The 14,150-nt window shown below is 35.7% G+C and overlaps 1 protein-coding gene across 23 annotated transcripts in view; it reads right to left on the bottom strand.

The window, feature by feature from the left end:
• The window catches only part of LARP4 (La ribonucleoprotein 4), a 179,065-nt gene that overhangs the window by 25,759 nt on the left and 139,156 nt on the right, over window positions 1-14,150 (bottom strand). For all 23 annotated transcript variants that reach the window (XM_070271388.1, XM_005611172.4, XM_070271380.1 and 20 more), the window contains 4 exons: window positions 11,694-11,830; window positions 9,741-9,844; window positions 6,831-6,941; window positions 5,749-5,802 (listed from right to left, as the gene is read on the bottom strand). In XM_070271388.1, coding sequence (XP_070127489.1) covers window positions 5,749-5,802; window positions 6,831-6,941; window positions 9,741-9,844; window positions 11,694-11,830 — 406 coding nt within the window. The remainder of the gene's footprint in view (window positions 1-5,748; window positions 5,803-6,830; window positions 6,942-9,740; window positions 9,845-11,693; window positions 11,831-14,150) is intronic.

Below are 14,150 nucleotides of genomic sequence, written 5' to 3'. Positions count from 1 at the left end.
TTAGATAAGACAAAAATAATGAACCCTAAGACAAAAGTGAGATAAAATAGACTTCATCAAAATTAAAAACTTCTGCTCTTGGGGCGGGCCCAGTGGGTAGCGGTTATGTTCATGTGCTCCCCTTCGGCAGCCTGGGATCACAAGTTCAGATCCCGGGCCACGGACCTCCGCACCGCTTTATCAAGCCTTGCTGTGGCAGGCGTCCCACATATAAAATAGAGGAAGATGGGCAGAGATGTTAGCTCATGGCCAATCTTCCTCAGCAAAAAGAGGAGGATTGGCAGTGGATGTTAGCTCAAGGCTACTCTTCCTTTCCACTACCCTTCGCCCCACAAAAATGAAAAATTTCTGCTCTTCAATATATAGCGTTAAGAAAATGAAAAGGCAAGTCACAGATTAGGGGAAATAAATTTGCAACATACATATCTAACAAAGAACTTGTATCCAGAACATATAAATAACTCTTACAATTTAATAATAAGATCAACAATCAAATTTTTTTAAATACAGAAAAGATTTAAAAGGTACTTCACCAAAGAAGATATATGGAAAGAATCAAAATGTCTAAGAACAAGTGACTAGATAATCAAATTGAAGTATATTCCTACAGTGGAATACCATTCGGCAATAAAAAAGAATGAACCACGTATGGACAGCTAATCTTCAACAAACGTGCCAAGAACATACAATGGAGAAAAGATAGTCTCTTCAATAAACAGTGTTGGGAAAAGTGGACAGCCACATGCAAAAGAATGAAGGTAGACCATTATCTCACATCACACACAAAAATAAACTCAAAATGAGTCAAAGACTTGAAGATAAGTCCTGAAACCATACAACTCCTGGAAGATAATACAGGTAGTACACTCTTTGACACTGAACTGAAAAGGATCTTTTCAAATACCATGTCTTCTCAGACCAGGGAAACAACAGAAAAAATAAACAAATGGGAGTTTGTATCAGACTAAAGAGCTTCTGCAAGGCAAAAGAAACTAGAATCAAAACAAAGAGACAACCCACCAACTGGGAGAAAATATTTGCAAATCACATATTTGACAAGGGGTTAATCTCCATAATATATAAGGAACTCACACAATTGAACAACAACCAAAAAAAAACCACCTGATCAAAAAATGGGCAGAGGATATGAACATTTTTCCAAAGAAGATAGATAGATGGCCAATAAACACACTAATCATTAGGGAAATGGAAATCAAAACTACACTAAGATACCACCTTATGCCTGTCAAAATGGCTATAATCACTAAGACTAAAAATAAATGTTGGAGAAGATGTACAGAAAAGGGAACTCTTATACACTGCTGGTGGGAATGCAAACTGGTGCCCTCACTATGGAAAACAGTATGGAGATTCCTCAAACAACTAAAAATAGAACTACCATATGACCCAGCTATCCCACTACTGGGTATCTACCCAAACAACTTGAAATCAACAATGCAAAGTAACACATGTAGCCTATGTTTTGTTGCAGCACTATTCACAACAGCCAAAACATGGAAACAATCCAAGTGCCCATTGACTGATGATTGGATAAAGAAGATGTGGTATATACACACAAAGGAATACTATTCAGCCTAAAAAATGATAAAACCGTCCCATTTGCAACAACATGGATGAACCTGGAGGGAATTATGCTAAGCGAAATAAGCCAGACTGAGAAAGACAAACACCAGATGATTTCACTCATACGTGAAATATAAATAAACACATGGACTAAGAAAACAGTTCAGTGGTTAACGGGGAAGGTGAGTACAGGGTGGGCATGGGGCGAAGGGGAGCACCTATGTGGTGACAGACAAGAAATAACATACAACTGAAATTTCACAATGATGTAAACCATTACGAACTCAAAAAAAAAAAAAACTTTCCCATATAAATTAATGGTAACTGCTTCTTCACTTTACGCCATTTCAGCTTACAAAAGTTTTCACGGGAACACTCTACTTTCAGACAGTGGCACGAACAGAGATGGAAAAGTTCTGCAAATAAATATTGGTGATGATTGCACAGCAATGTGAATGTACTAAATGCCACAGAGCTGTACACTTAAAAATGGTAAATGGTATGGATGTATATTTTACCACAATAAAAACAACTTTTAAAGAAAGCATAAAAAAATGATGTGTCTTGCAACATTATTTGTTTTTTTTAAAGTTTTATTTATTTATTTATTTTTTCCTTTTTCTCCCCAAAGCCCCCTGGTACATAGTTGTACGTTTTTAGTTGTGGGTCCTTCTAGTTGTGGCATGTGGGACGCTACCTCAGTGTGGCTCGACGAGCAGTGCCATGTCTGCGCCCAGGATTCGAACCAACGAAACACTGGGCCGCCTGCAGCAGAGCGTGCAAACTTAACCACTCGGCCACGGGGCTGGCCCAGTAACATTATTTGTTAACAGAGAAATAACTTAATGTTTGTCCACAGAGAGAAATGGATAATTAAATCATGACATAAATGAACAATACTGTAGTATGTATACTTGAAATGATGAGTGAAAAGATCTTGAAGATCTTTGAGCGAGCCCTGACAGCCTAGTGGTTAAAGTTCAGCGCTTTCACTGAGTCAGCAGCCCAGGTTCGGTTCCTGGTTGCAGAACCACGTCACTTGTCTATTAGTAGCCATGCTGTGGTGGTGGCTCACACAGAAGAACTAGAAGGACTTACAACTAGAATATACAACTATGCACTGGGGCTTTGGGGAGGAAAAAAGATCTTGAACATCTATTAAGTGAAAACAAAAGATGATGTCTATTGTACATTCCATTCATGTAAAGACAGACAGAAAGAAAATTCCCAGATGGACACAGAAAAAACTGTGATCTCTAGTCACCTCTGGCAAAAAGGACTGGAGGAATCTGGGAGAAGGAGATTTAATTTATTTATTTATTACTAATTATTTAATACTGTTTAACTTTCTTACCACATGCAGGTTTTTTTTTTTTTATTAATGTTATGATAGATTACAACCTTGTGAGATTTCAGTTGTACATTTTTGTTAGTCATGTTGTGGGTACACCACTTCCCCCTCTGTGCCCTCCCCCCACCCCCCTTTTCCCTGGTAACCACCGATCAGATCTCCTTATCAATATACTAACTTCCACCTATGAGTGGAGTCATATAGAGTTCGTCTTTCTCTGACTGGCTTATTTCGCTTAACATAACACCCTCAAGGTCCATCGACGTTGTTGTGAATGGGCCAATTTTGTCTTTTTTTATGGCTGAGTAGTATTCCATTGTGTATATATACCATATCTTCTTTATCCAATCATCAGTTTCTGGGCAACCACCACATGCAGGTTTTACCTTCAAACTCAAAATTCTGAAATAGTAAATATAAAACAGAAATATATACAGAAAAAACTATATATTCTATGACATATATTCAGTAATATATATCATCTATATGAAACCCAGGTAAAACTTAATATTCGCAGTCATAAAAAGCAATTAAAACAGGATGAAATATTGCCTCAATGAAATTATCAATACGTGAAGAAACAGGTAGATCAACATTCACTTAATCCCTTTGTCCTCCAATATCACTGCTTTTGAATCATAGAACTTCAGAAATAAAAAGCATGCGCATTTCAAAGAAACAAATCAGGACCTTAAGAGGTAACTTGAAATGCTCAAGATCAAAGAGCTTGTGGCTGAAAGCAGCATCAAGGGCTGGAATATAGGATTTCTGGCTCCTACACCCATCTTTTCCGGTGCTACGTCATTTGGTTTTAATGAACAGTACTAAAATTACTGGGAATCTGTGAATCTCCTAGTAAGAACATTGCTATGTGATGGCTAATCAAAAGAACCATAAACAAAAACCAAAATGGCAGATAAAGAAGAAAAAATTTCATTTTTCACAATGAAAAAATATATGTACACATTTATCACTATACCTGAGATCTCTGAAAAAGCAATATGCTACAAGAATTAAAAAGTATAAGGAATAATCAAAATAGTGATTATTTGTAGATGCTATGATCTCTTAGGCAGATAATCCAAAAGACACAACAAAACATTAGATATGATAAAGGAGTTCAGCAAGGTTGCTGCATGCAAATAACATGTTTTAAAAAATCAGTAGGATACCAAGGAGAGGGAAAAAAGCAACAAAAGTCACTTTAAGGAAGCAATTAAACACAACAGACCTGAATTAATAGAGAAATAGATCATAATAAAGTTACTATAATAATGAATAATGTACAGTAAAAATGCCAATTGTCCCCAATTTAACCAATAAGTTAAATGTAATCCCATTAGTTCCAGTATGGCTTTTGTTTTGTTGTTTGTTGGTATTAAACAAATCTTCTAAAACTCATAAGGAAAAGTAATGGTCTAAGAATAACCAAGACAATTCTAAAAAATAAGAACGAGGTAGGAGAACATGCATAAGATGATAAGGATACTATAAAACCATGGTAATTAAAACGGTGATATTGGTTCAGTAAAGATTGATAGAGAACCTGAAATAGATCTGATAGATGCAATATTACAGACAAGTTGTGGAAGGACAGATGACTCAACAGATAAGCGTTGAGACAACTGCCTTTTCATATGTGGAAAAAAATTAAATTAGATCCCTATTTTATACTATACATCAAGTTAATTCCAGATGTATCAAAGACCTAAACCTGACATATAAAACTTTAAAGCTATTAGAAAACCTAGGAGAATATCTTTATAACCTCAAGCAGGTAAGGGAAATAGAGAGAAGAGCATTATAGGCAGAGCAAATAGAAAGACAACTGGCAGATATCTTCACCTGTAATGTGGAAAGTAATATTACCACCTACCACACAGAAATAATGGGATTTAAATATGTCGAGTTCTTAGAACAGTGCCCAACATATAACTTCTTAATAAATGTAAGCTGCTTCCAGTCTGGTTCTTCCACTGAAGAGTTGTGTGACACTGGGTGGGTGACTCATGCCTCACTTTCCTTACTAGCAAAATGGAGAAAACAAGAGTACCTACCTTTTTAGGTTCTTCTAAGAATTAAATGAGTCTATACATATAAACTGCTTAGCATAAAAACTGACAAAGCTCAATAAGAGTTAGTAAAAATAATGTATTGCATTTACAAATAATAATTATTATATTACATAGGGAATGAGGAGCATGTCAAATTAAGTGAATGTTTAGGATTCTACTTTAGATGGTAGCTCTGATAGCAACGCAGAGCATGGACTATAAGGGGGGAAAAGCTAAAGGCATAAAAGTTAAAAGGTTACTCCACTTGTTCAAGCCTAAACAATGGCAATAAGGACTGAAAAGAAGTTTTGAAGGCAGATTTCACAGGATGCAAGAACAGATTAAGTGTAAGAGGAGTGAGCAAGTATCATCAATGACAATTCCCAGGTTCCTAAACAGCTGAATGTTAATGTGCTGATGCAGTTAATTGAGATGAGGTTGAAAGTACTGAGAATGTTTTCCACCTCTATTAGTAAAAATTATTCCTGCTTCTCATTTTGAGATCTGGGCTTATCTTACATGTTGTCAATCAGCATCTAACTTCATGACTTCAACTAAAAATCATGCCTTTGGAAAGAACAGTTGTATAGAAAGTATTTTGATGCTCTATCAACTAATTTTCTGAAGATGCACATAACATGGCCCAGAAATTTCTTTAAAATCATTACGGGTTTTATAAAATATTATCTGTGTTATTAAAATTTTCAAACAACAAAAAACCTTGTTTCACATTGGCTTCTACTTACAAATGTTTCTTACCATGATTGGCTTGCCCTGAAATGTTTTAACTTCTTCTCTTAAGTATTTAAAAGCCTGTTAACAAAGCAGAAAGGAACTTTCATTAGTATTCAAACATATCATTAAAGCCATCTTTATTCTATCAAGAGATTTCTGTATTAGGAACTAGCTCTAAACTAAACAATAAAAAATCCTCAAGTTGATTCAGTTATGCAGGTAATAGAGAATTAAAAAGTAAAAACTTAAGACTTCAGCTACTTGGTATTTATTGTAGAATGGCTACTATGGATTACTGCAGAGAAAATACACAAAATTCAAAACAGACCTAAAATATCATTACACGTCAATTTAAAACCGGTTCAATCAGACAGCCTTCTAAGATTAATAATTAAAAAAAAAATCAGGGGCCAGCCCAGGGGCATAGTGGTTAAGTTTGTGCACTCTGCTTTGGGGGCGCAGGGTTCACAGGTTTGGATCCTGGGTGTGGACCTACACACGGCTCATCAAGCCATGCTGTGGCTGTGTCCCATATACAAAATAGAGGAAGACTGGCACAGATGTTAGCTCAAGGACAATCTTCCTCAAGCAAAAAGAGATTGGCAACACATGTTAACTCAGGGCCAATCTTCCTCACCAAACAAATAAATAAATCAGTAAGTGGTTTTAAAATGCTATTAGACATATTTTTGTTTTAAAAGAGAATTACTTCTCTTATCTTTAAGTAGGACATGAAAACAATTAAGAGTAAAATAATTATGTCAAAATTCCAAGAATCAAAACAGAAGTTACAGATTTAATATGGGCCTACTATGTACTAGAAATACTAATCACTGAGTACATGGTTCCCAATCTCCATCTCAATTTTAAAAATTACGTGTTAATTTTTTTATTGATAGGAAACAAACTGCTCTTAAATTGAAACTAAAAAAGCTTTAGGAAGATGATTAAAAAGAAAACAAATTAATAAGCAAACCCAAAAAGGTGAACAAGGTGCTTAACAGTCTTTAGAAACATTACTATAAGCACACATTTTCTCAATTAAAATATACCACTGCTTCTTCTACCACCAGGAGCTGAAATCAGAAGAAAAGTTTTCTTCTTACCTGTTGTGCATCTGTGTCTGACTGGAAAGTGATATACCAGTTGCTATTGTGTGCAAACTCACAGCTTATCACCTTAGGGCAGTTTTCATTTTTGAACAAAGCTTTCACTTCCTAAAAGAGAAAAACTTCAGTTAACTCTAAAAAATATATCAACAATGGTCATTTTTTTCCCATTCATGTCTTTTGGTCCTTTCCATTTCTTTACTTGTTAACTGTTTATGCCTTCTGCCCAATCTTCAACTGAGATTATGTTCTGAAACAAAACATGCATGGTTAACAGTGTAAATTTTGTATATGATTTTGGGGTGAAACTTTATTTTATAATCAGCAAAACTGGAAGCTTTTCACTCCTGGTGGCAAACTAAATTTTCCTTAAAGTAAAATCTCACCAGTCCTGCCATCATCCCCCTGAAAAAACGATGCCCTCCATTAATACTGTCTAGGTGCTAAGTATTTTCATTCAATCCAGATACTCTGTCTACATCAGAGTCATAGACATGAACTCTCTGCAAAGATATCTTTTCTTTTCCATAACTGATATAACTGAAAACTAAAACTCCAACAAATATATGGATTTAGAAAAAATGATTACCAAAACTCAGAACTGTATACCAGCTTGAAAGGAAACATCTACTGAAAAACCATCCAGAGAGAGAGACTGAGATTTACTCCTGAAAACAGCCCTGTGTTGAAGATTTTATCATCTCCATTTTATAGTTGAGGAAAGGGCAGCTCAAATTGTTTAACCTACTCACACTATCAAAGTGGAACTCAAACCCAGATTTGCATACCTTCAAATTTCATTTCATCTAATACTTACTTGAGTTCAAGGAGAAATTTAGTAGTAACCAATAATTCCCAAATATAAAAAGAATCTGATTAAGTCAAACTGTCCCATATCAACATATCACTAGGTACCAATTTAAAAAGAGACAATTACTAAACTGATTAGACAATCAATATGACAGCAGTGAAGTCTAATCTGTATTCTAATTCCCTCAAATTTTTAAATACACTGCACTAAGAAAAGAGAATATCTCTACTTGTGCTGAAATTTTCTTAGGTCAAATGCTACTTGAAATAAGTGGGCAACCAGTTGAGTTTTGTGACAGTGGTGAAAAATCACCAAGTTCAGTTAATAAAATTCCCCTCTAGTCCAGAATTACCTTTTTGGAGAGCTATCTGTGGAACTGTTAGACTGTCACCCACTGATTTCTGCTTCCAAAAATCCAAAGATATTCTCCAAATACTTCTAATTGGCTTAAAGTGTATAAAGAATTCTTTCTTAATTTAAAAAAATCTCTATTTTCAGCCGTTGTCATTCTTTAGGAAGAGTTCTTTTCACAGATTCACTTTCCTAAGTATAAGAAGAGAGGCCTGGATCTAAAGCAATCAAAAATTTATTCTACCTGACAGGAACCTTTAAGGTCACTATCTAAATCCCCTTATTTTAAATTTGAATTTCAGTGATTACTGCCTAGGTCGACTTTTCCTGGCTATTTTAGTCATCTGCCTTTCCTTAACTTCTTTTTTAATGAACAATGTTTTTGCCTGGTTCCTTTTATTTACTGTTTTTCATGTGTGTGAGCTCTTATGTATTCAGAATATGCATTACGATAACTATATAAATGATAATGGCTAACCTTAAGAGTGTTTTATATGCCAGGTGCTGCTCTAAGCTCTCTATATACTAACTCAATTCTCACAACAATTTTATGAGTTGTTTATTACTATTATTCCATTTAATAGGGGAGAAAACAGAGGCAGAAAAGGTTAAGTAACTTATCCAAGGTCACAGAGGTAGCAAGTAAAAAAGCTGGAACTCAAATCCAGGCAGCGTGGCTCTAGAGTTCAGGCTCACATACTCTACACTGTTTCTTAGCACTGCAAATATTCTTCCCATCCTGCAACTTTCCTTTCGATTTGTTACTTTAGACATAGAGTTCATAATTTTCAATCAAAGATCTATCTAGCAAGAGTTACTTTTCTAATTTCTCTAATTCTAAGCTTGGAAATCTTCATTCTGGAGGTTTAATACTGAATGACTGTGGACAAAAAGATTAACTACTAATGTGTCAAATCTGTTAGGTGGCAAGGGTCTAAAAATTCTTTTTAAAATCGCTCACCAATCACCATATCAGTTACTGATTAATCCTCCCCACCTCTAATTTATTATGCCTTAACATGACAACTTAGTGTGAAGCTTTGTGGCTTAGCGGTTAAGAAATATGGGCTTCGGAATCAGACAGATCAAGTTCAAATCCAGACCCTATCATTTAAACAGCCCACATGTCCTTGGGTAAGTTTTTTAACCACTCTAAGGCTCAGTTACTTTATCTGTAAGACAAACAATAAAACCTTAGGCTTTAAATAACTGTAAAGTATATTGCACAATACATGGTAGAACCTAATTATTAAACAAATGTTACCATACATACATTATTATATAAAAAGGTCTACTTCTGGATTATATTGTTTCAATTCAAATATTATTTTATTCTTGTACCTGTACCACACCATCTTTGTGACTGCAGTTTTGCTTTATATTTTGTTAACCAGTAGGATTAGTCCTGACTCTAATCCTTATTCACACTTTTCTTCTTCATTCCTGTCTAAGTTTATTCTTTCAGATGAATCCTCAAATTGCTAAAAGAGCCTATTTATATTTTAATTGTCATTCAGTCAAATCAAGAAACAAGAATTAGCATCACTGCAATATTCAGTCTACCCTTCTAAGAACACAGAATTATATCTTCTATTCTTCCAGTATTTCAGAATTTACAAATCAGTATTTATCCTATTCAGAGTAATTGATATGAGGGCACTGACTTACATTTTCCTTGTTTACCTCCTTCAATTTAAGCAGTTAAAGAAGATTTAGCTTTAGCAGTGCTTAATAATTTGATTTACCTCTATTGGTGTTGTTTCAGGAATCTCTCTAAGAATCACAATACAACGCTTATGACTTGGTCTCACTTTCTCGCCCTTCTCATCAACTTGTACCATGGGAGAAGCTGAAATTTATAAGAAGGTTTTATTCAAAAGTGATAAGTAGAGATATTAATAATTCCATTAAAAAACTATTCATTTCTATTTCCAACTGAATAAATCAGAAGAGGTTAATATGCTAAAGAAATTAAGTTGTAGAATCAGAGATCACAGTTATAAGAGAATATTTTGAGATTAACAAGCAAAGAACCTTGTCCAATGTTACTCTTTGAACAAATATTTAGAGTACCTACTTTGTGACTTGGCACTGTGTTGGGGTTAAACAGAAGCCTTCAGGGAGCAGGCAACATTTATATCTAATAAGGGAATTTCCCTGTATACAATTATCAAATTCTTTATTTCAAGATAACACAAATCAGTGTATTTGCATTAGCCAAACACTACTCTGGGGAATGTAATGAGCTCCAATATATGAAGAAATTCTTCTTATAATCAAAGTCTTGGGGCCAGCCCCATGGTGTAGTAGTAAAGTTCAGCACACTCTGCTTCAGCGGCTGGGTTCGCAGGTTTGGATCCCAGGCACAGACCTACACCACGCATCAATCATGCTGTGGTGGTGACCCACATATAAAGTCGAGAAAGACTGGCACAGATGTTAGCTCAGGGCTAATCTTCCTCAGCAAAAAAATAAAAATAAAAAATAAAGTCTAAGTATCCTTTAGATGCTGATTTTGAGGAAATACTGAAGGAAGATAGCACCACATAGCTAAAACTTTTATTTCTAGTCCCTTTGGTGAGATAACCTGCCACATCTCCCTGAACATGTAAGTAGAGAGATTAAAAAAAGCAGTTAAGGAAGAAAGTTTGGGTGTAAACGCTAGGTTCCAGCCCTTAGAGGCTGGCCAATTTTCTTATGTTGACAAGACTGGGTTATTTTAAGAAATGATGTCTGCACAAATCGATCAGAGATCTAATAAATGCTTTTAGCCCTCCGAGAACAGAAATCCTCTACTCCCACACAGGTGTATTATTGGACTTCCTATGTTTAACTTTTAAACACTTTCAACAACACATTTCATAGAAAAGTGAAGATCTGCCTTTATTCACTAAGGTAGTTAACAAAACCCATAGAAGAAAGGTTACCAAGAAATACTGACATAAGACACAAACATCACTAAAAGTCCTTAGACGCCCAATCTAAAAATATAAATTCTTTACCAAACAAACTGCAGGTTGCAACTCTTTAATAGGTTGTGAAATCAATTTAGAATAAAAGAAATGAGTTCACTGCAAGCATTTAGTATTAATCTGTGACTGACAATTCAGTTGTGTATGGGTATATGGTGTGTGTATTGGGCTGTGATGTAAAATTTACTTCCTACTTGGGTTCAAAAGTTTGAAATAGATTGCTTTAGAAGGTGTGATAATGACACATATAGCTTTTTCATAGCCAAAAAAACTGAGATTTAACTGCTTATAGTTGAGTAAGTGAGTTATAACAAGATGAACCACCAAGGTGTAGAACTGGTATAGAAACTATATATACCAGTCAGTAAAAACAAACTACTGGAACAGAAGAGTGAAAAATAGGAAGTTAACAACAATTCTCTATATGATCAGAAAGCAAAAGAATATTTAATTTTTGACTTTAAGAAATAAGCTAGGGGCTGGCCCCATGGCCAAGTGGTTAAGTTCGCGCGCTCTGCTGCAGGTGGCCCAGTGTTTCGTTGGTTCGAATCCTGGGCGCGGACACAGCACTGCTCATCAAACCATGCTGAGGCAGCGTCCCACATGCCACAACTAGAAGAACCCACAACTAAGAATATACAACTATGTACTGGGGGGGCTTTGGGGAGAAAAAGGAAAGAAATAAAATCTTTAAAAAAAAAAAGCTAAAAGCTATGATTTACATACATCTCAACACTTCAAGAATTAGATCAGGGTCTGTGGTCAGCTTTTTTATTTCTTCCATATTAGCAACCGTCCAAATTGGGATGAACTGATCACTGTCCATTTGAGATATCAGGTAAAGATCCTTTGACAAATTTTCTCTGAAAGGAATAAACAGAAACAACAGTTGTATAAAACAAACAATTTTTAAAAAGCTCCTAAAGAGGCGCCTCACTCACTTTGTCAACTAAGTCTAGGAAAACAAAATCACGCTATCAGAAATTATACAGTGAACTATGAAAATATATAATATACAACAGATATACTCTAACAGGCTCCAGAAAGTTCCTGAATCCCCAAATACATAGGGCCCAATAGTTGTGAACAAGGGATTTTATGGAATTATACTGATATGGAAAGAGGCTTAATATTAAAAGTATATTATAAAATATTCCACATAGTGTAGTTCCACCTTCTAACACTTTATCATTGATATTAGAATATACAGGGGCTGGCCCCGTGGCCGAGTGGTTAAGTTCACGCGCTCTGCTGCAGGCGGCCCAGTGTTTTGTTGGTTCGAATCCTGGGCGCGGACATGGCACTGCTCATCAAGCCAGGCTGAGGCAGCATCCCACACGCCACAACTAGAAGGGCCCACAACGAAGAATATACAACTGCATACCGGGGGGGCTTTGGGGAGAAAAAGGAAAAAATAAAATCTTTAAAAAAAAAAAAAGAATACACATGTGGGAAAAATTATAGTTTAAACCATGATTTGGATTGTAGAGGACTTTAAATTTCTGAATGTTTACATTTTTCAAATGTTTGACTTTCTCTTTAAATTTAAATAATAAATTTAAAACATTTAAAAATAAGACAAGATTATTTTGATACATTTTTAAAAAAGAAGATACAAACACTTCTACCTTCTACCTTACACGTAAAATCCTGTTTAACGAACTTACGTAAAATCAAATTCTGTCTTGTTATTCACATCGCATCTTTTGAAGCCACCTTCCCAATGACCACTCAAACATTCCTGATTCCCCTTCCCTTGATTACACTGCTCTACTTTTTTAAAAATTTTTTATCTCAAAACTTTATTTTTTCCACATCGCTTACCACCTAACACATTTCTAAGTTGCTTACTCTTTATGTTTACTGTTTTTTCTCCCCTAGACAGAATATAGGTTCCACGAAGGATCTTTGTTGTTCAAAAATGTGTTTCACAGTCCTAGTGTCTGGCAAAACATATGCCTTTACATTTAAATTATGTTAAAATAGAGCAATAATTACTTTCTTAAGGTTACAATCGTCAACAGGTGGTGGTGATTTGTTTTTGGAGGGAAAAAGAGAATAGAGAGAATACCAGCAAAGGTTAAACTCACTTCCGAATAAAAGGAAAAACATACAATCACCCCAATCAACAAGATATTCCTTAAGCTTAAGAACTTGAAAATAAGACAACTATAAACATAGTATTTGCACAACTAAAAAGTTGTAGCCTAAATCGTAGCCTAAATCAACCCTGTCTTTCAGCAAGTTGATTCTTATAAAACAGTGTGTTAAACTCTCAAAGAAACTACCTCATCAGAAGTAGTCAAATTAACGGACATAACATCTAGGATTTGACTATTCATGACTAACATCTGAAATGTGCTAATGGCAATTTTGCTGAGCTACAAATGTCAACTGCCCAGCTGGTTTGAACTGTATCACACTTCTGAGTAGGATGTGATAGATTATGACAAGTCAGAGCGCCCACTGCAACAACTAAAAAAGCTTGGATAAATTAGAAAAATCATGTTTTTGGAGATAAAGGAGAGCTACGGAAGCTATAAGGACAAAATCAAAATTTCAGAAAGATGATCTTTCTTTCCTGAAGGCATCTGCAGATCCTGGACCAGAGGGGAAAACTGCAGAGCTTTAAGGCAGTTGCACAGGACTGGCATTACGAATTAGAAACTAAAGGAGCTCCCAACACACAGCTGATTTTCCCCATTTGACATTTACTGAGTTCTAAGGAGGGAGATGGAAGACTGAGAATCAGGCTGAAAAGGAAGAGTAAAATCTCTGTGGTCTTGTGCAAGTTCCAGTAGAAGGAACCTTGCCTCAAACACAAAACATCTGCCAGATTTTGAAGCTATATGGGGTAAGAGGATAAAGAGCTAATCTCAAACCTCTGAAGATCAGACTAACTCTTCCTTGGTGTTTCAGGTTTCAGGTAACAGAAAACTGTCAACTTCTAAATCAAAAGCCTGAGGGGCCAGCCCCGTGGCCGAGTGGTTAAGTTCACGCACTCCACTTCGGCGGCCTGGGGTTTCACAGGTTCAGATCCGAGGCACGGACATGGCACGACTCATCAGGCCATGTTGGGGTGGTGTCCCGCATGGCACAACTGGAAAGACCTACAACTAGAATATACAACATGTACTGGGCAGCTTTGGGGAAAAGAAAAAAAAAAAAGATTGGCAACAGATG

This window comes from Equus caballus, chromosome 6 (assembly GCF_041296265.1).
Source record: "Equus caballus isolate H_3958 breed thoroughbred chromosome 6, TB-T2T, whole genome shotgun sequence".
Taxonomy (NCBI): domain Eukaryota; kingdom Metazoa; phylum Chordata; class Mammalia; order Perissodactyla; family Equidae; genus Equus; species Equus caballus.
Note: the sequence above shows the minus strand (reverse complement) of the source record. Positions and strands in the feature narration are given on the sequence as shown.